The 22,829-nt window shown below is 38.6% G+C and overlaps 1 protein-coding gene across 5 annotated transcripts in view; it reads right to left on the bottom strand.

Moving 5' to 3' along the window:
• Positions 1 to 2,556: 2,556 nt before the first annotated feature.
• The window catches only part of cnih3 (cornichon family AMPA receptor auxiliary protein 3), a 159,716-nt gene continuing 139,443 nt past the window's right edge, over positions 2,557 to 22,829 (bottom strand). The window contains exons 5-8 of one of the 5 annotated variants that reach the window (XR_002056632.2): positions 16,685 to 16,831; positions 16,019 to 16,074; positions 14,885 to 14,915; positions 2,557 to 4,128 (exon numbers count right to left, since the gene is read on the bottom strand). Coding sequence is in view for 3 of the 5 variants with exons in the window: in XM_019346198.2 (XP_019201743.1) it covers positions 16,047 to 16,074; positions 16,685 to 16,831 (175 nt within the window). In the remaining 2 variants the exon portion in view is untranslated. The other 4 variants (XR_003214168.1, XM_005460249.4, XM_019346198.2 and 1 more) reach the window with 4 other exon arrangements.

Genomic DNA, 22,829 nt, shown 5'->3' on the forward strand with positions numbered 1-22,829 from the left:
GTGGAGGTTTTGGGCAACACTACATATTTGAAGTTCTTATCTTTTCCTCTTTAAAATGTGGTCAGGGGGAAAAAAATGAATTAATGAAAAAATAGAAAGATTAGTGAGTTGTGAAAAGTAATTGTTACATGCTCCCTAATAGAAAACACTGAACTGTTCTCAAGTGACCAACAAAAGAATGTGTGAGCATGAGTATTGGATATAAATGTGTAAAGTGTTGAAGTGCTTGGTACACCAGAATATTACTGTTAAATGACTTATACATTAAGGTGATACATTTATTCACCAGAGAGAATTAAGGAGTGTTTATGCGTCTTAATTAAATATTTTCTTTCCTTGTTTGTTTAACAACAAAGTGCTGTTATATGTTAAGGTGCTCACAGTGTCTCTTTGATGAAGGGGGTGGTTTACCGCAGCAAGATGCCAGAAACACTTTGTTTTATAGTTACGTGCCAGAGATTTTACTGGGAAGGAGGATATTGGTCAAAACAAATGAAAGGGTGTAAGCAGGTGAGAGTAGGGACTTTAAATATAGGAACTATGACTGGTAAAGGGAGAAAGCTGTATAATATTATAGAGAGAGGGAAGGTAGATATATTGTGTACAAGACAACAGGTGAAAGGGAAGCAAAGTCAGGAGCACTGGAGGTGGATTTAAGCTGTTCTACCGTGGTGTATATAGAAAGGAAAAAATGAAGTAGTGATAATCTGGAGGGAGAAGTATGTGAATAGTGTTGTGAAGGTAAAGAGACTGTAAGACAGGATCAGTTGTTTGAAGCTGGAAATCAAAGGGGTGATACTGAAAGTTGTTGGTGTGCATGCCCCACAGGTTGGATGCCAAAGCAAGAATAATTCTAGAGTAAGCTTAACGAAGTGATGTGTCCCCAGGCAGGAGAGAATGGTGATTGAAGCAGACTTTTAATGGATACGTAGGTGATAAGGAGGTGTTGGGTGAGTTTGGTGTGAAGGAGAGAAATGTAGAACAACAGAGTGTAGTGAATTTTGCAAAAAGGATGTGGCAAGGAAAAAAGGGTGCAAGTTGGAGAAGGAAAAATGTTGCACAGAGTTCAGAACAAACCCCAGACAGTCTCTGGGTGTTAAGGAAGAGTTATCAGATGAGTGCGAAACTACATCACAAATGGCGAGGGAAACTACTAGGAAGGCTTTTGTTGTATTCTCTGGAAAGAGGATCGAGGAGAAAGAGACTTAGTGGCGAAATGAGGAAGTACAGGACAGTATTCAAATGAAGACGTTAGCAAAGAAAACATGGGATAGTCGGGGAGATGAAGAAAGGAGACAAGCTTAGCGGGAGGTGTACAGCAAAGTGATGTGTAGCAAAGAATGAGGCTTATATATTTATGTGTGGGCTGAAAGTTGCTGAATCTAGGTTGAGCAGAGAGGTGATGTTTATTGAGCATTTGTGTGGCTTCATGTTGATATTCTGAACAGATGTGATGTTTGCTTTGAGAGTTTTGATGGAGAAGTATAGAAAATATCAGAAGGACTGTGTGTTTGTGCATCCAACTAAGCATAAGCCAAGAAAGGAACAGTAGTACTGCATGAGCAATTCAGGAGTGGCAGAGATGTACGTGAGGGTGGTGCATGACATGTATGGGGGCAAAGAGATTGTGGTGAGGTGTGTGGCAGGAGTGATAGTCAAAATGGAGATGGGATTACATCAGGGATCAGCTCTAAGCCTTTCTTATTTGCAGTGATGATGCAAATAAGGCAGATAAGTTCAGACAGGTGTCTCTGTGTAACATGATGCAGATGAAACTGATCGGTAGAGAGAGTAGGGAGCAGGTGGAAGAGAACCTGGAGAGGTGGAGGTATGCTCTGGAAAGAAGAGGAATGAAAGTCAGTGGGAGCAAGACAGAATACACGCGTGTGAATGAGAGGGAGACAGGTGTAACAGCAAAGATGCAACGAGTAGAGTCAGTAAACGTGGATGAGTTAAAGTATCTAGGGTTGACCACCGGACAGGTTAGAAGAGAGGTTAAGACCTCTCTTCTAACTGCCTACAGAGACTGTAGGCAGCGTGAGTGGATGGAGACAGGTGTCAGGGGTGATTGGTGATAGAAGCATAGCAGCAAGAGGGAAAAAGGTTTATAAGATGCTAGTGAGACCTGTTATAATGTATGGGTTGGAGATGGCACTGATGAAATTATGAAATGTTAGGATTTTCAGCAAATCATCTGCTGCTTACACACTCCCAATGGAAGCAGCCAAAATAGACATCAGATGGTTAAATCCCTCAATGGTTACCAGTGACCTATTTAGGGTTATAGCAGAGTTTTGGTATAGTCAGAAGCTAAAATGGCATATTTTCATAAACCAGAACAAATCAAGCGAAGTTCTCGGCATTATTGTTTTTCTGATAGGTTTTCATTTGGGTGATCAAACTGGGGGGGGATTCCTGTCCTGAGGCAACGAGGCTAAATCAATATGCCAAATGTAACATGATGCAGAGAGGATGCCACAGAAATTATGTTTGAAATAATATTTGAAAACATTGAAACATTGAAAACACTTAAAGTACAATGACTGAATCTTTAGATTTTAAAATACTTTATTTCATAAACAATATCTAAATTCAACTTGGTTGGTCACGTACATACAGGTTACGTTAGAAAACGCTTGACTTAGAAGAAGAGAAAACAATGGGGCATTCCTATCTGCTCTTTGCTGCTGCTGCTTTACAAAGTGAAGCTCATCAAGCAAAGATGGTGGGACAGGTTTAACGAGTTTCTTAATAGTTAGAAAACTGTGCTACACATGGATGATGCAGGTTCAACGACCTGCCCTGCTGAATTTATTCTGGTGATTCATGACAGCCTCCTCACAAGCTCTTGCCAACATCATTTGCTACAGTTGCTTTCATTTGAACCAGGGAGAAAAACCCAATTAATACCAGGCACCTTTCCCATCTTCTGCTTTGTTTGCTCCTGGCATTAGTTACATTGGAAATTAATGTTTAACATAAAGCATGGAAATGAGCAGTCACAAAATAAATAAATCCAAATAGTGGAAAAAAGACAATATTTTGGTCCACGGTGTAAAGAGAGCTAGAAAAGATTCACATTGTTTCCCTATCTTCAAAGAGGGCTGAATGGTTCTTTACATGTTGGAAGACCGTCACCTGTGTGGATAAACTATTATAAATGTTCTCTAATATAGCCAAATATTGAGCACATTGTGCAAGATTGAAGACACTAATTGTGCAAAGAATGTGTGCTCCTATCAAAGCTTCGCCAGGTTTCAGTTGTTACCTTGAGTTTTCGAAAAGTTTACACAATAGAACAACACTAGGACGACAACAAGAAGGCATTGCTGTAAAGAGAATACGTTTGCTGAAGATCAATTTGAAATGCCTTTGTTTAAAGAATACACCAAAATGCACACATCACAAAAGCCATTCACGTATGTTTGAAAGAAAATCCCACAGGCTACGTACAGACCACGTGTGTTCCTGCTCAACTCTCCAAAAACCCCACCCGCAAGAACTCATTTCTCTTTTCTGTACAGTGTGATCCGTTCATCTATCCCTTGTCCTGAGCTCACCGGCAAAGCTACAGTTGGTGAGGCATCGAAGAGGAGTGACTGACGGTTCGGTGAGTTGTGCTGGGCCTGACAGTACTTCACCGTGCTGTGCCTGAGACAAACTGTGCAATACTGTGCTCTTTGTCCTCTGGGCTACCATCGCCGTTACTGTACAGCAAGTACAGTAGCACTCCAGAGGAGGCTGTGGCTGTTTGTGTCTCTGTGTTTGTGTATGTTTGTATTTGTGTGTGTGGTACAAACGTTGGCCAGGCAGTGATTAACTTGGGTCTCGCTATGAAGAGTCAAACTGTAAACAGTAGATTTAGTCTTCAATTTTTATATACAGTTGAAGATAAAGCATGTCCTTTCTTCTTTTGGGGATGAAGCAGAAAACAAGCTTCAACCCCACGTATGTTCGATGTTTGGCTTCACAGCAACAAGAAAAAAAAGGTTTTTGTTATTCTACTTTGAAATGTATTGTCTTTTAGTGTTCTTTAGTCCCGTCGTATCAAATGCCTCTAAAGGTGTTCCTGTTTCTCCCCAGTTGTTGATAATCAGTTGTTATGAGGTAACCAAGGAGTAGATCATACTGAAACACAAGAGGAAGAAGAAGAGGAAGAAAAAGGACAGGAAGAAATAGGAAGTGAGTCATCATGTCTGTGATTGAACAGGCAGGCAAACAGGAAACTTTCATAAATATTGAAATGATCTAATTTCTTGTTTTGGAATTATTCAGTATTCCAGCATTCCAGTGTGTGTGGGTTTATTAAGTGAAACCACTAATTCTTAATTCTTTTTTCTTGTTTGAATACAGCTTACTCTGCTACTTTCTGATTCAATTTGAATTATTTTGGTTGTTTGTCTGGGTTAAGGAGAAAGAGTGTGTTTACTTGTGACCAAAGGTACCTTTTCTAGTCTTCTTTTCAGTTACCTGAACTTTTTTAACCAAAATCTCAAAAATCTAAAGAAGACCAACTCAACTGACCATAAATGTTTTATCAATCTCTTAATTTTGTCTTTTGACTTTTGAACCTTTAAGGGCAAAATAACAGTTCTTTTTCAATTTAATGAAAACAGGGTAGACATCTAAAGATCAAGAACAATCTACTCATGGCTAGAATGACAACTGAATACTTTTGGGAGGACCCATTTTCAAAGAAAAATTGACAAATTTAGCAGTTTCTTAAAAAGGCGAAAGCTTTTTGCAGTGTAGGACCAGGAAATAGGGTCGATATGTCATGGCGCAATTAGTAGTGCTAACTGGCCAAAATATATTAGCATTCATCCAAATCCCAGTGAGACCTCCAGTTTGTGTTTCATTAAAATTTGTACATCAGTTTGAGACCAACACAACACATTTAGTGATAATTAGTGATGTTTAACCTTAATAATGAAATAATAGCAAAAATACATATGTATATTCATGCTATGTAAGAATATCCTATTCTGTGGTTTGGGCGTTTTTTTGTCTTTCAACTACCATCACATAACATTTAAGAAAAATGCAATTAAAGTATATCTCACAGACAGAAATACAAGAACACATATTTATTTATTTCAAACTGAAAAAAGTAGCTCGTCTTTAAAAGGAGGGGATACATGTTTGACAAAACGCTTCTTGAATGCAGTAATAACATAATGCTTTGCAGTAAATATCACAAATTCACATTTTTAGGTATTTACCATGACCTAAAAATGTAAAAACAAGTATCCTTCCTGGCATGTTTTTTATTATTTCCCAAAAGCCAGCAAAAAAGTTGCCACTGGATGCAAAAAACAAAAAACGAACCCCACCCCCAAAAAAACAGAAGCCAATGAGCATCATGTAATGCAATGAGGATGGGACAAAGAAGCTGTCAAACACACATTTGCAAGAAAGTGGCAAAGTGATTGCACCAAAGTTTTTCTGTAAGTCAGCTAATAACACTGATGAGCTTGTGACCAAATGTAGAGCAGATACAGCACTATGCCTCATTTGACCACAAAGAAGAAACGGTCTGTTGTGTTTACCTAGAGAAAAGAGAGAGAATAAAGAAGGGCTGAATGACATAACAGCAGCACAAATCACAGATCGGGGGTTTGACACTTGTCTCATTGAGCTGTGACTTGACAAGAACAGATCAGCACTTTGTTGACAGTAACAAACAACTTGAAACATTTGTGTTCATCTCAGAAGTCTTTGCCAGCTCTCGACACCTCTGTTAATCTCTGGTGGTGAAAAGCAGGCAAGTGTGCTAAGTTGACTCATGAATATCCGTGGACAGAGAGAGAAAAATGTGATTCAGAGAGAACGAGAGACAGGAACAGATATCAAACGTGAAAGGCCTCATTTCCCCTCTTTAATAGTAACCAACTTCCTCCTGTTAAAACCTCTGGGAACTGGCTTCATTATTAATAGTTTGACTTTTAGCTCTTTAAATTGCAGCTCTTTCCCTTTCACACCCAAAGTAGATGTAAACTAAACATAATGTAAATGATAAAATATGACCTTTTACATTTGTAGCTGCTCACACATATGGTTTTGGATGACAGATTTACAGTTACATCCCAAATATTTATTTTTTAATACATTTAAATCAATCTGGAAACTCCAGGGCTGAGAAATGAAGCCAATGCTGGAGTGTCAGAAACTGTGTTCCTCTAACACAGGGGTCCCCAATCTCAGTCCACGAGGGCCGGTGTCCCTGCAGGTTTTAGATGTGTCCTTGATCCATCACAGCTGATTTAAATGGATAAATTACCTTCTCAACATGTCTTGAAGTTCTCCAGAGGCCTGGTAATGAGCTAATCATGTGATTCAGGTGTGTTGACCCAGGGTGAGATCTAAAACCTGCAGGGACACCGGCCCTCGTGGACTGAGATTGGGGACCCCTGCTCTAACAGGTGGGAATCCCCATACGACTACCATGTTAAAGTGCCCAGTTTTACAGCATTACATGTTTACAGCCTCGAATACAAAAACTGTTTTGCCCTTTAGAACTATTGTAGACTAGAGATGGCACGATACCACTTTTTTATGTCCGATACCGATATCATAAATTTGGATATCTGCCGATACCGATATGAATCCGATATAGTGTGTTTTTTAATCAATAAAACTGTTTTTTTAAATATCTTGCTGCAAGTTCATACTCAAGTTTAAATAAACAAAAACACTAAAGCTATTCTGTTATACTTGTATGCAAAAAATACACTGCACCCAAAATATTTCATAGTTCACCAATACTGATCAATCTAATAAACTTAAACCTACCTACTCCATCCTTCCTATTCTGGTATTTTAAAGAGTACTTAGCAGAAATATTAAGCAACCTAACTAATAGGGTTGCAAACTCCCAGCAAAAAAAAAAATAGGGAACCACCCCCCACCCTCCGCCTTGTGATGCTTAATCGACGTAATCAACTTTAATTTGATGCAGTGTGAAAAAAAAATGCACAGAAATAAATTATTTTTCAAGAATAATTAAATAGATTCAACATCTTTCTTCAACAGAATTGCAGACTGCACAGATGGTATCTTCCCAAAGGAAAAAGTACTATAGCTTACTAGGGTATATTAGACTTAACAGTTACTATATACAGTAATGGACTTCTATACATTTTACATCAGATTAAAACTTTGGGTGTAAGATTCAGATAATTATTTATTAAAAGCTAGACATTTTAAATGAGAATAAGAAAGAAAAGTATGTCTTTGTGCCCCCCTTTTCCCTGTTAATGCCCTATGGGCCCCCCTGGCTAAACTTTGCTAGATCCGCCCCTGCATAGTTACCAGCGGTCAGCTTCGTAGAAAAGGATCCTGGTGTAGAAAGTAATATTAAATAAATTCTAACAACAGCTTATCAAGCTTAAACGTGCTGCTGTTGTTTAGCCGCTGGTTTCCTCTTTCTGGTGCAAAGTGGGCCACAAACAAAAGAAGAGAGATGGACTCGCGACAGAAAAGCCAATCAGCTGATCATTAATCAGTTTCACGATTGAAGTAGCAGCAAGAAGAGGCAGTCGCTCCATATATCGGTTGTTAAGCTTAACATGGGAATGCTTTACAAACATTCAGAGATGAACTTACACACTTGCTGTACTTCTCTCTGGGATAACTTCCTCGGAGATGATCACGTGACGCACACTGCTCCGACATGCTATGGTTATGAGCCGAGTTACGCCGTGTTGCAAGTTTTGTGAGGTGCTTTTTTGATATTTAATGGATCGGATTACATTTTTTATTTCTCTCCGATATCTGATCCAGTAATTTACTTCAGTATCGGACCGATACCGATACGTAATATCGGATCGGTCCATCTCTATTGTAGACTGGGCAAAAATTTACCCTATATCATTCATTCGGATTTATTTAGGATCAGAATTAAGGGTAGCTGTAGTTTGTGGTGCATTATCACATTATCTTGTGCATTATCGCTCGTATTTTTTTTCTCCCATTTTTATTTCTTGCCTCAAAGTTAAAATAAGTTTAATTCCTGGGGGGCAAATCTTCTGTGCTAAAAGAGATTTCACATGAATTTTCACGCATATTCCATGGATGGTCATTACATAGCCCCCAAGTTCCCTGTCCGTGGGCGTCCTTCCAGTTTTTGTTCCAGTCATTGTGCTATACACCATATGGATATAAGTAGTTTACCAAGCTTGGTAACTTATCACTAAGCATTCCAATCTAATCTAAACATGGTAACTTTGGATCAAAAAACAACATCAATGTTCAGAAACCAATTGGCTGCTATATCTAACTTTTACATATAGCCTATGGTTTGTGCCTAGAGCAGTGTTTCCCAACCACTGTGCCGAGAAATGATCAGGTGTGCCGTGGAAGATTATCTCGTTCCGTTTGATTAGTACTCTATGCGATCAACCTGAGTAACGGGCAGAACAATTACATTCTCTTCCACTAGGGGGCAGTACAACTACCTGCTCTAATTAAATTGGTTGCTAACTGCCAGTAAAACAGAAGAAGATGAAAAAAATACATAATAGTTATGCTGTGAGTGAGACAACGCAGCGCTTAATTGCAATAGATGAATATTTGAATTAAAAAAAAGTAGTCAATCTGACCTGGGTCCAGCAGAAAATTCCGACCCAGATGAAGGCCCTAGCATGAGTAGTGGTCAGAAGAAAGCACAAAAGGTATACTGGGGACAAACCGAGGCAATTCTGCTATACCTGGTGGTTTTGTTTGGTGGTGTGCCGTGTGATTTTTCTAATGTGAAATATGTGCCATGATTCCAAAAAGTTGGGAAACACTGAGCTAGAGAATAGGAAGAATAATAAGAGTCTAACACTTGCTGTTGGCATATGCTACCATGCATATGCCAGGAGAGGTGGACTTGTATTATAAATGCCCAATTAATTGGACATTTATAATATAAACTGAATTAGCGGTGAACATGTGCCCTTTGAAAGACACCTTATTAGACAGGAACAATGTGTGTTAACAAGTTAATGTCCAATTAGTCTAAGTCTAATTAGAGTGTAGAGCAGTGGTTCCCAAACTTTTTTTGCTGGGCCCCCCTTGTTTAACAAGAAAAATGTTCGCGCCCCCCCACCCCCGCGCGTGCACGCGCGCACACGCGCACGCACAAACACATCCTTCAACCACACACACCCATATTTTGCTCCATTGCGGTTTATTTCACACCTCAAACATTTATTAAACAATTAAGCAAATACAAATAATCTGCAATAAATTACAGGTAGTAAGAAAATAAACTACCAACTCTTTTACGCTCCGTCCGCACCTACACGGGTATTTTTGAACGCGCAGCTGTTTCGGGCACATGTAAACGACGTATCGAATCACCGAGAACGGAGATTTTTTAAAACTCCTTTTTTTTTGCGTTTACGTGTGGACAAGGAATACAGAGTTTGTCACGCAGTGTCAAAGGAATGTGCCTTTTTCACGTCACACTGTGCGCCACGTTATTGTTTACATGAGATGAATTGCAGAATGGCAGATAGAGACAAAATACTGTTAATCTGACTCTGCAGGTTTTACACGCTTACATATACAGGCCATTACTGTCCCTGCATTTAGAAAGGCAGAGGCGTCACGGTGTAATTATTTTACATGTAGTTGTTTTTTTTCCTGTGTAATAATGTTCAACATTGCTATCAATACATTTTTCAAAAAAACCCTCTACAAAATGGGTTCAAAAACATAAACAACTGTGGGATACTGTTTGTCCGTGATTTGAACAGCCCAGCGCTGCTCCCGATGCAGGGAAAACTAATTCTGCAGGGAGACCTACCTCAGCACTTGTGCAGGTGAAGCCAAAGGGAAGATATGCTTCACCATATTTTCTAGTCTTTGGCTTAGAATGAAGTTGGTTTGGAAACATATTCAGCTATGCTTCATCTCCTGCTTTGCGTTTGTGTGGGCGCCCCGTGCTAGCAGTGTCCAAGCGTTGTTTTTGTTTTTGTTTTTTTTCCCTTTTCATGCCGCGCCCCCCCTGCAATAGCTCTGCGCCCCCCCCTAGGGGGCGGGCCCCACACTTTGGGAACCACTGGTGTAGAGCATGCTTGCATATCCATGTGTGGGGTAAAATGCACACAGGAAAACTAAAGCAATTCCTTGACTAAGGACAGTTTTATAATAATATTGAAACAGAGATCTCACGCCAAGCTCATTACAAATAGCTGCAATACTTTTTTCATTTGCACAACATGACTGAACTACTTAACAGATGACCCCAGAGGTAATTTTTGTAGCAGCCTATTACGACCCACAGTTACAATTTACCATTAACTGTTTTAGCAACAAAACACATCTTTTTTCTTGCTGTGAAAATTTAGTGTGACAGGGAAGTCAGTAGATTTAGCTATGTGCCAAGTCAATAAAATGAGGAGGTTGGGATCGATGGATGGCGTCAACAAAACATCAACAATACGAAAGACCACTTTTTGTTTCACAATTCAAACCAATAATCATTGTTTCTTTGACCTATGACCTTTAACCCTATTGTTCCAACTAGGGTTGTCAGAAAAAATCCATACTGACATATTAATCGATACTAAAATGAATATTGAATTATAATATTCATTGGCACCAATATCAAAATAAATAGGTCCAGTTGATTCACACAGCACCACTGCAGGAAAATCAGGGGCACTGGTGTTCTCCTCATTAACAGCTGATGTAGTTGAATTTCATAACACTGAGCAATATTTTATGAGAGATTTCAGAGATAATTAAAAGTTATCAAAAATGTTACACTGACCAGCGCACACATTAGCATTACCGGATTAAGTGTTAGCAATTACCTGACTGGCACATTAGCTATCTGTTATCATGGAGCGGAGGCAGTGACTGGTTCAATCTTTCACACTGAAGGCACCATTTTTAAAATATCTTCTTTATTTTAGCATAACTAATACCACAAAAGTTCATTTTTAACTTTTTCATGATGCTTTTCTTCTACAAAAATTGCTATGATTTAAATGTGTTATGTATTATGTTGTTTCATTTCTTTATTAGTTATTTCTTTTTAGATATTGTGAAGGTAAGATACAATACAGATAAAAATGTCACAGATAATTGATTATCTAATTTATAATTTGAAAAACTGGTGGAAAATTAACAACTTATCTTTTTCAAAAAATGGCTTCTTTGCCATTAATTCTCTTGCTGCAGGATGAGGTCAAAAGCTTAGCTGCGATATGAAAAAAAGTATCAATTTTAAGTTTGAAATTCTGGTATTGTGACAACTCTACTTGCAACTATGACAAGAAAAGTTATCTAAGTTTCCTTCTCAACCCTCTCAATATTTTTGTGCAATAAGCCCAAACAAGCCATTATTATAGCATTGTTACATCATAAAGATTACTTGTTTATTTATTTTCCAACAGTAATATATAACTGTTGGTGTATGTCATGTCATGAGTACACTCTTGTGGGTGCAGTTATAAGGTAAGATCAAGCTAAAAAACATGTTTAGGTTACATAGCATGTCATGCCATTTCTCTCTAGCATAACTGGAGGTCAAAAAGTCGACTGAGAATGGTATCAGTTTGTCAATAGAAAATTGTACTTAGTAGTCAGTATAATCTTTTAATAATATAAGTTTGCATATGATAGAATACTGCATGATGACCTCTTTATAACTCAGACTGTTTTGATTCACTGTGACCCGTTATCATGCAGGGAAGGAGCAGTACCTGCTAGATAAGAGCTTAATAAGCAGTTTCACTTTGTACCAGGTAGAGGAGCCTCTCCTGGCACACGCACACACGTGCACACACACACACACATATCCACACATGCTCACGCATCAACATTCCACTGAACAAACGTATTCACTGTTGTATTACTCTTCTTGTGTATAAATAAAGACCAGGGCAGTGGCAGAGTGCGAGTCCCGGAGCCCTCACTCCAGGTGCAGGTGCTCTGTGGCTGCCCTTGCATGCAAGTAAAACTGTGTGTTTCTCCTCTCTGATTCTCAGCTGAAGAAGTGTCTTAGAGTACATCTCTTGACACAGTTAGTTTTCAGCAGTCAGTTCTAATAATATTTTCTACCAAGTGGAAAGGCATCACAGCAGCAAACATCAAATCAGTTCTGGTCCACTGGCAGGTACAATTCATTGAACATTGTGACATAAAAGTGAATTAACATGTTTTGCTTCTGCTTCATTGAAATGTAGTTTGTTTCCCCGACCTCAAATATCACCCCAGTAGCAAACACAGTAAAAAAAATACAATATGTAGTTTCTGCTCATCTGCAGTCCTGCAGATAATGTAGTGTTACATCATCTGTGGTAAATTTTCAGTATATTCTCTGTATTAAGGGTTAATATAGTAACAGATGTTGGTTATTTCATGTTCCATTAACTTAATATCTTTGAGCCAATGTTAAACTTGTGTGTGTGCTGAGTGTATGGCTGACACAAAAACAAAACTTTCATGCCCCAGGAAGATCAGAAGAACAGCATTCATGATTTTTCTTTTTAAATAAAAGGTTAGGCTAGAATATGCAGGCAGTAGCATGCCAATGCCCAGTGTTTCAGAGCACAGGGGTAAACCCAAGCTGAGGAAAGACATAAAACCTGTATTGATCTTGCAGGAAGGGAAAGTGCTTGTTAGTGTAGTGCACCACATTCCACACAGCATCCATGTGACAGAAATTACACGAGGATAGAGGGAAGAAAGAAGGTCAGAAGTTTGAGGGTTGAGGTCAAAGGTCACACTCCAAAGGAAGGAGACTCCATTTGTCAGGCATGACTTCATTACCATCCAGTGTCAGGAGATTGAGGAAGGTGAGAAAGCACAGAACCCACCTGGGTCTAAGACAGAAAAGAAGCTAGGCAGGCGTGAGGAAACTAGCAGGTGCGTTATCTTTCAATTTGTGAGGTAAGCAAGCTTTGTTATAACGCATTTTACTGTTTTGTAATCTTGTGTTGTCTCATAATGTATCTCTGTAAAGTAAATTTGCAGGCACAGATGTAGACATCTGAGAAGTATCTGTTCACTTAGTGCTCTTCAATGCATCTGGCCTCCCACTGTGTCCAGATGGACAAAATCATGTGTTACAGAGTAACTACAGCGGATCATCTGCACAGGCTAAGCTCCACCGAGCAACCAGAAAGGATTTTTGAATTATCCATTTCCCAGGTGTGAAGGTGAGTGCTCAGGTGGAGCTGTGTGTTCAGTTGTGCCTGCACAGCATGCACAGTTTCATTATATGCATACAATACACTGGGTTTTCCGTGTGTGTGTGTTAGCATGATTGGTTGCAAAGGTGTGAAGGTCACAGATGCAGACGAGTGCATTTTGGTTTGGGGAGCAGTGGAAAAAGGAGGGTCGAGGAAACAGAAACAAGCTGCACAGATCAGGTTTCAGGCTGCTTCACTTTCAGTTCAACCTCATGAATTCCTTATGTAGACCATCACTATAGTTGTATAAAATTAGAGTGTACTCTTTGAATTTGTTATTTTTATCATTAAAACAAAGCTCAAGTGTGATTTCTGTTGCAAGGGCCATCTTTTCAACGGGCCACAATGACCTTTCAGTCATCAGCTTTATAGCTACAGTACTACAAGTATGTAGCAACAGCTCTAAATGGAAAAAATTGACGCTTTATTTTATAAAATTCAAACCTCACATAACATGAAAAAAAATTGCAACATCAACATAATATTATTGATGTTCTCAATGTCAGTTCAAGTTAATCCCCTGCTTAGTTTAAGACAGTGTTTTAACATGAATTTTCCACTTTTTAGTCCATATTTGTGAAAACTTTGGAAAATTATGTATGGGCCTTGCAAATCTCAGCAAGGCAATGGTAAACACAATACTGTGTCTATTACAAAAGAAGAGTCCGGTTGCTGAACTAGCCTGCCTTCTAGGTCAAAACATTTGGTGTATCATGATATGAAAAATACAACAAAGAAGACACAGGGCTGTTGAGCAGCTAGAATATGATACTGGACCAGAATAAGACAAGATTCTTCACCCAAAAGTCCAGCAGTCTTCTCAGTTGCCAGATATTTATGGCATGTGTTTAAAAGATGTATGTCTGGGGTTTTTTTCTGGTAATTTTGAGATTCATAAGTCATAATTACAAGATAAAACCTTCCTTTAGTGGATGCTTATGTGTGTTGAAATCTTATTTAAAATGGAAAAAATACATTTTGTAACATTGTATAAGTACTACTTATACAATGTTACATGCCAGTGTTAAGGCTGTTGACCAGTTAACACCAGCCCTTCTTTTTTGTAACTACAAAAGGGCTGAAAGTTTAAGTCTCAGTTTTAGAATTGCTACTCATCTAATTGGCAATGAATTTTATGTTACACGCACTCACCCTTTAGGCAGATGTGGAAACTATTAGTCTCAAGAATCCTTTGTTGCAGTTGTACTGGGGACTTAAACAAGTTTACGTAATAGTTTTGTGAGGTTTTGTTCTTTTGGCTGATGCATAATTTGTGCATTTTGATTTGTAATGAGTCAGTGCCATTCAAAATATAGTAACAGATTTTTCCCTCATATTTAGGCCAGCCATTGGGAAAGGGGTAGCATTTTACCCAAATGCACACTAATGTACTGAAATCACAGTTTTGGTCAAATAATAAATCTCCACAACCGAATTTAAACTACTCAAATTTGGCTTGTTTTGCTTTCAGCAGAACCTCCTGATACTGTAACAAACAAACTGTTTTACTCCTTGGACCCTTGAACAAGAGTGTAGAAACAGGGAGGATCATGAAGGCCAGCAAGTTGCTACAGATACATCACACCACAAAATCTTGAAATTGTGAGGAAAAGAGGCAAGGACAAATTCTCTTGAATGTGTCCTTGACTTTAGATTTGAAAGTGAATGCACCATCACCTTGTATTGTAGAATACCTGTTGCTGCTGCAGATCAGTCCAATATGAGCTAGAGCAGGACAGGATGAAGTGAGATGAAAAAGCAAGATGATTTAAGTTTAAGATGAACACTCTCTTTATAACAATAGGCACCCAATTCAGTTATTGTAAAAATGATTCCATCATTTTTGATACCCAACCAATTTTGCTATAAATGTTTGTCCCCATATTGTAATATTACTTAATAAAGACACCTTTTGTTGGTTGAACCTTCCACACAAGCTACTCCATCTACTGACTGATGTAGGCTCTGGTATGAAAATGAATGGGATACATGTGAGCGTAACACATTAGCTCTTTTTCTTTTTCATGCCAGGAGGGAACGCATTACAATCCAACTGCCTTTGTGATCTCTTATATATTTTAAAACTGAAAAACCTTTCAGATGAGTTTTTTCTTCTTGGATATAACTAGGTTCATGAAATGTGTTTCACCCCAAATTAAGCCTGCATTGCCAAAATGCTGCACACATCCTTAAAAATGCAATTAATCACATGCCTCTGGTATACATTTACCCAGGGGTCATGTGTTGAAGCTTTAAATAGACTGTGTTTAAAAAGCTCAATGTGTTTGTAAATTTAAGGACAATAAGTACCGCCTCATATCTCTAAAACATGTTCAGTAATCGCAGCCATTCTCAAAAATAAACATCAGGATATTGTGTTGTGCAAGAGTCTAAGATCAACACTCTCATGATTTTGCTTTTCTATCTGTGTGGTATTGCTGCGATAAACATTACTGTTGGCAAAATATTTATACCCCAAGCAGATACATAAACTGCATTTTTCTACAAGGTGAGGACCTTACTGCAATGTTCAGTTGCAGCATTATCACACACATACAAGAGCAGCTCCATGTTAAAGTTGCAATCCTTCTTTAGTTGTCATCGAAAACCCTCTTCTGAGTTCTATAATTAGACTTGGAAAAAATGGTGTAATCTGGTCAAAATCATCAAATACATATAACCACAACAGCCGTTCATAGTCCAACGTATCAAGATTGAGAAAAGGGCAAACACTGGGGTGGTCATATGGTCAAGGTTTCTTCTGAATAATGCTGTTTTGCCTTTAATACTACCATAGAATGAAATATCAAAAAATATAAGGATTGTACCTTTAAGTGTTTCCACTGATAAGACCTATTAGAGGGATATTTCCAGGTTCCACACACTGCAGCACCCACATGACACATGGAACAAGAATCCGGGGGTTAATAATAACAGCATCGTTAGACATGAACAAGAAAATTGATTTTAACAGTAACATCAGGAAATGACAGACAAATTATACAACAATGGACATGTGATATATTATCAATAATATCAATTATCTTGTTCCACATAAACAACATTTGAACCAATATGTCGTAGTTCTACCCATCAGCATTATTGTGGTGCTTGTCAGTGAAGTAAAGAATCAAATTCTCTTAACATCACATGCATTAGCAGTAGTACACATTACTAGCCTGACATAGCAAACTGGACTTCAAAGTCATATGAGTACATGGAGTTGCATGTGACTGCTGGAGAAATGGTTACTTTATTCAGTGATTTGCACTCATATTGCTTCATCAGTTGGGAAATCAAACCAATGTTACATGACCTGCTGATGTTTAGTCCGGGCAGGAGAACACCTGATCAACTGATCCTTTTCTCCCCATGCTTTTTTAAAAAGTAGCTTCAGTTCAGTTTTACTGCTTATGTGTGTGTTGTAATTAGATTAATGCAATTTATTTACATGTAATCCAATTATCTCCCCATATCACCTGCCCTGTGCTCACCAGTAGAGATAGTAGAAGAAGGAAAGGACGAAGAAGGACAGCTTGCACCAGGCCTCCTTCAGGCAGAACTTGAGTGTGTCACCATTCATCACGGACGCTGGGTCGTACAGCAGCTCCTTAGTGTCCGTTGGGGAATGGAAGTACCTACCACAGAGGGCAAAGACCACACCACGGGTAGTTGACCCGTTCCAGACCACGTGGGAAGGGGTGGGACATGTGGGAGAGATGATGGGTGGAAGTGGAGGAGAAGACAGCATGGAAAAAGATGGCATGATGAGTTTTGAGGTACGCCATCATGCAGAAGACGTGGGTGAAATTGCAGTTGAATATGTTGATGGAAACAAATCTTTTGATAAACCTGTCCCCTTCACAGTGATTGCTCATGGTTTAACAACTATTTCTAGCTATGAAAAACCTTTTTGGACCTTATCTGCCCTATTAGCAGCAAATGATGCATTCTAGCTTGCTCACAACCTTTAAAAATCAAGGCATTTATCAACAGGTACCTAAAAGAATAGAAACTAGTCAAGCATGATGGGTCAGAGTTATTTACTGGTAACGTTTTTTCTCTTTTCAATGCTGGAGTTAAATAATAACATCCTCAAAGTAAAACACATTTAAAAATGAGTTTATACAGCTAGCATCCAAAGTTTTTTGAAGAAAACATTAAGACAATTTAATAAATGTGCAAATTATCTACTGAGGAAGTCAAAACCACTACTGCTTCAGAATTCATTTGGTAATTTTTACACGTCCTCAGAGTGAGCCTTTCCATTGTGATTCATATAGAAATAAAAGATGATTTTAATAGATATGGCAGAGCTGATACATCATAGTCCAGCTCCTAATAATTCAATAAAGAATGCTAACTAGTGTTAATGCTAATAAGGTAGCTAGAAAACAATGATCGTTTATCAATGATGATAAACGGATGTTCCTAATCACTCTACGCTGGGAAGAAATCAAGGGCAGATATTGTTTTAAAAATAACATATAGTATAATAGTGTTACACTTTTACATATTATTGCAGGAAACCAGACGCTGTGCTGTGCTAGCTGTGAAAGGGAGGTGAGGTTTAGCAACTAGTTGACTCTGGAAATATCCCAGGAAATTTGACTTATCTTGCAGGGAATTCCCATTTTCAACAAAGTGAGCAAAGTATGACATCATATTTGAATAGATATTCAAATATATTTTCACCCAGGTCTGTTATGTACTTCTAAAAGTATCAGGGCTGGGGTTTTTCAACTCAGTTAGCTCATTAAACTAACAACAAATTCAACAGCAGTAGATTAAATATATAAACTTTATTATGAATTTTCAACTAATTTTTCCTTTCTTCAACTGACACCTACTGACTGATTCACAAATTAAAGAGAAAATCCAACCCAACATCTACACGTCCCAATGCTGTGCTTTTAACATAATCAATATTTGTGAACACTAACAGTCCTCTTCCTTAAAGCTGTGTACAAAGAAGATGCGCAGAGTAACCAGAACACAAAACTTAGTGTGATAGGGGAATTGTAAGATGTTTCCTGGAGCTTTCCAGTGAGACCTACTTCAGGATGGCTGTTCAAATTATGACATAGAAAATATTCGGGAAATGAGACATGAGGAAGGAATTGCCGCCTGTTACTTTAAGGGAGAGCTATTACTGATGCACATTGTCGATGGGGTAATTTGCCCTTAACAGACCCCAGAACTGATATAAATGAGCAGCAATCTGTAACATGGAGTGCTGTGTAACAATGTACTAGACCAGTTGCAATAAGAGAGTTGGCTTCAGGTTATTTTTCTGTCTCCTGCTGTGTTTTGCAGGATTTAATGGGAAATAAAGTCCAACCAGGAAGCTGCCATCATTATGCAACTGGTATCTCTGCTTCGAACCAAGGCTAACAGATGGCTTATGTTCGTACTTTATGGTAATCCATGTATATTTGTCATTTACAACTGGGAAATGGTTGTACATTTAGGTGTCAAAAATGAATTACATTGTAAATTAACATATTTACATATGTTTGCTGATATGTCATGCATATATGAAATATGCAACAATGCATTTGAAAATGAGCACCACACAAGGGTTCAGTAATGAGTCACTGTACATGTCCCAACTATACTTTACTGAGGATGAGGTGAACATGTCTGGGTAATCATTAAGAATCTACTGAATATCTAATTTACATACTAAAAATATCATCAATAACTGAATAATAAATGGAAGTCCCTCGAGTAAAGGTGACAGATGAGACATGAAAACATTTGAGACACACTTCTTCCTTTATGCTAGATATAGAGATGTTTGGTGTTAATAATTTTGTTCACACACAACAAACAGCACTCTCTCTCTCTCTAACTCACACACACAGACACACTCTTTGGGAAAGATTCAGCTGGCAAGCAAAGAATTTTAACAGCAAAACTACAGTGGCCAGGCTGTCTTGGAATTCCCTCTACAACCCCCTACATTGATATTATTGCATGCTAAACTAGTTTTTAAATAATCAAGAAAATATCCCTCACGAATGGACAAGTTGTCAGTTCCATCACTGCAGGCTGTATGTAATTACGGTTGCTCTACCGAGGCCTTAATGTTCCTTGTCTCATAATATGTAGATCTACCTTTGTACTGTGACTTTAACATCCAAAGGAGAATTTGAAAACTAGACAGGCAGTCCTACAGATTATTTCAACTAAGTTACAAGAATTCTGACATATGAAGATTATTTTTACAAAATTAAACCTTCTCCAGTTATTTCTTTTCTCTCTACAGACCTACGGATTACTCAGTCTAAGATCCTAGCTAAATACTTTACGCTTTCTGGGGGTTAAATTGCAAATGTTGAAAATTAGTAATTCTCCAACCACGTGACTAGAATAAGATCCAAGATTTTGTTTAATTTAGATAGACTAATTAGGTTTTTTGAGAATTTCAAAAGAAACTTTACCTGAAACTTTACTATCGGTAAATAGCTTACTATCAGCTGTTTTTTTTTTTGACAAATCTTATTACAGTAGTTATTAATACATTCACTCCCCCATCCACAGCCTACTGTCCTCTCTCCATCCCTCACTCTCCTCTGAATCACCGTGTCAATATTAGATCTTTCACCCATCACTCACTCACTCACTTTCTCTGTTCTACTTCCTGCCAATCCCTACTTTCTCCCCATCTTCCTTTCCTTGTCTACTTATCTTTCAGCTCACACATCAGTAGCTGGTGGGCATCTGCAAACTCTGCAGTTAATGAGATAGCAAAATGTTTTCTCTTCTTTTCTCTCCTCTTCTTCTGTAACTTCAACCAGCTGAGCACACGAGCTTGAACCAATGATGCTGCCAGCAGTCCATTTCTATCCCACTAACCAGCGGGAGGACCAGCAACAAAGATGACAACAAATAAAGAAGGAGCAGCAAAGGAAACGTGAAGATCACTGATTGGTGACTCATCTTTTAGACTCTGCAGTCTTGAAAAGCAAAGAAAAATGTAGTTGCAACAAATATGGATTTGCTTATACAAAACTGATATTCTCAAAAATCTGGTCAATTATGCTTAGGCAATATCATGGTATCACGGTATAAGATGATTTTTAATTTCTGACTATTAAACTCTGTTCAGGTGATGAAGTGAGGGCTCTGAGGTGTTCTGCAAAAAGCAGTATTTAACCATGGACTAAAATAGAAAGAAAATAGAAAATATGAATGTAGCAAGCATTATGTTATCCACTAATTTGTGAAGTCCCATATTAGCCATCTCTAAAAATTTGTGACAGTCACTAGCCAATCAGCACACCTTGGTTTACCCTCCTTTCTGACACTCACAATTGCCCTTAAAAAATCATGCTGTATTATAAATGACTTATATTAGCAACTGAGTTGATAAAATCATCTGGAGAGTGTTTAATGTGGTCCAAGAACAAGGGAGCACAAGGCCGTTTTTTGGCCACAAATCCCAGGCCAGAAACTGCCCCAGTGCAAGTTGGAGGTCATTGGTCAACGAAACCAACAAAACCACCTCATCGACAAAGCACAGATACTGTATGACCACTATGATTACTGAACCAGACTCCTTTCACTCATTTTCTGTGTTTAGATACACAGAAATTATGAATAGAATTGGTGACAGAGAGCAGTCCAGCTTCCAGCAGTCCAACTTATTGCTGGCAATACAGCTCTCTGGCCATGGTTGAACAGGGATAGGATAGCCTGGAGCCATACTCCTGTACCTCCCTCAGGACACCATGGGGGAAAACAGTTTTCTGCATTCTCCACAAAATACATATAAACTGGTTGGGCACCCTGAAATATCCTACACAGGATGAAGAACTGGTCCAGTGTTTAATGACCAGCATGCATTGTTCTTCCAGAATTGCTGGTTCAACTCACAGATGGACTCTCCTCACCTGTACCCTAGCATAGACCTTCCCAGTCAAGCTGAGAAGTATGATACACCTAAAGTTGGAACATACTCTCCAATCCCCCTTCTTGAAGAGGGGAACCACCACCTCAGTCTGCCAATCCAGAGGCACCATCCACACAGTGTTGCAGAGGGGTGTCCGCCCTGACAGTTCACAACATCCAGAGCCTTGAGAAACTCAGGGTGAATATCATTCACCTCAGGAGCTCATCCACCAAGGAGTTGATTAACTGCATCAGTGATTTCACCTCCAGTAAAGGGTGAATCAGCTTCTTCGTCTCCACACTCTGCTTCCGCTATGAAGTAGTGCCAGTGGGATTGAAGAGATGCTCAAAGTATTTCTTCCATCATTTGACTATGTTCTTGAGGTTGAGGTTAGCAGTCCCATTCCTACTGTATACAATGTGGATAGGGAGCTCCTTCCCCTTCCCTGAACTAGTGCCTAACTGGAGTTTTTGCCTTGAGCTGCACTCTGGAATTACATAAGTTGCCATGCTCAACAGGACTCCTTCTCCAGCTTGAAAGCTCTCTTCACCTCCAGTGTCCACCATCTGGAGATTACAGCCAAAACATGGAGCATATCATACAGCCTCAAGTCACCTCTGCAATAGAGGTGCTGACGATGGTCCATTCAGACTCAAGGTACCAAGCCTCTGTCAGAATGCTTTCAAAGTTCTATCAGAGGTGGGAGTTGAAGATCCTGCGGACCGGGGCCAGGACATCCTCACTATTCACATCTGAATGTGTCAGTCCTGTCCAGTATTCTCCCCTGCAGCTGACATCTCTGCTCCTCTCTTCACTCACGTGTCCAGAACATATGCGTGAAGATCTGACAATACAATTACAAACTCGATCATTAACCTTAAGCTTAGGGTCTCCTGGTGCCACATGCACTTATGAATACTCTTTTTTTTTTTTAACCTGGTGTTCATTATGGACAAACTGTGATTAGCACAAAAGTCCAACAACAAAACACCATTTGGTTTCAGATCATTGTTGACTGTTTGATTGTTGTTGAAGATTTTTGGGGTATGGAGTTGAGATTCAAGGTAGTTTTAACTGTGTGGTCAAGGCCACATCTACTTGCTATCATCCCTTACCATAATAATAAGAGGTAAGTTGACTTTTAATTTTTCTTGGATAAATGTATTCGTAATGTGAATTTGCATGGCATTTATTCGGATCTGGTAAGATGAACTTGCACTCTGTACTGAGCTGTTAATAAGCAGTCAGGTTTTCAAAAACCTTTACATGTATTTTTTTTAATATCCCTGGTGACCATTAAAGCAAAGTTATAGATCTTATGACATTCGCTAGATAGGATATTTAAAACTGCCCAAACGCTTCACAAAGACATCTGCAGAGAAGTAGTTCGAGTACATCCAGACAGAAAAAAGGGTTCTAGAATTAAATCAGTAAACTATAAGACTTCTTCTTAAGCAATGGTTGAAAATTGTGCATTAACATAAAAGAGGTTTATAGCATTAAGTAGCATTTTTATTCATGTTGCACTGCCACTACTGGAGATGCGCAATACAGTTAGCATTTATTTAGTTCTCTTTAAAGGCTCGGTATAATTAGTTTACAGAGAAATGTTGCTCAAATGAAAGAAAAAGTACATCTGTTGGTTACTGTTTCCATCTCAGGATTTATACATATATTGTGCTCTAGTAAGTATTTATAACAGCGGGATAAGGGATTCACTTCAAATAGTGCTGAAATAAAAC

The sequence above is a fragment of the Oreochromis niloticus genome, linkage group LG15, assembly GCF_001858045.2.
Source record: "Oreochromis niloticus isolate F11D_XX linkage group LG15, O_niloticus_UMD_NMBU, whole genome shotgun sequence".
Lineage (NCBI taxonomy): Eukaryota > Metazoa > Chordata > Actinopteri > Cichliformes > Cichlidae > Oreochromis > Oreochromis niloticus.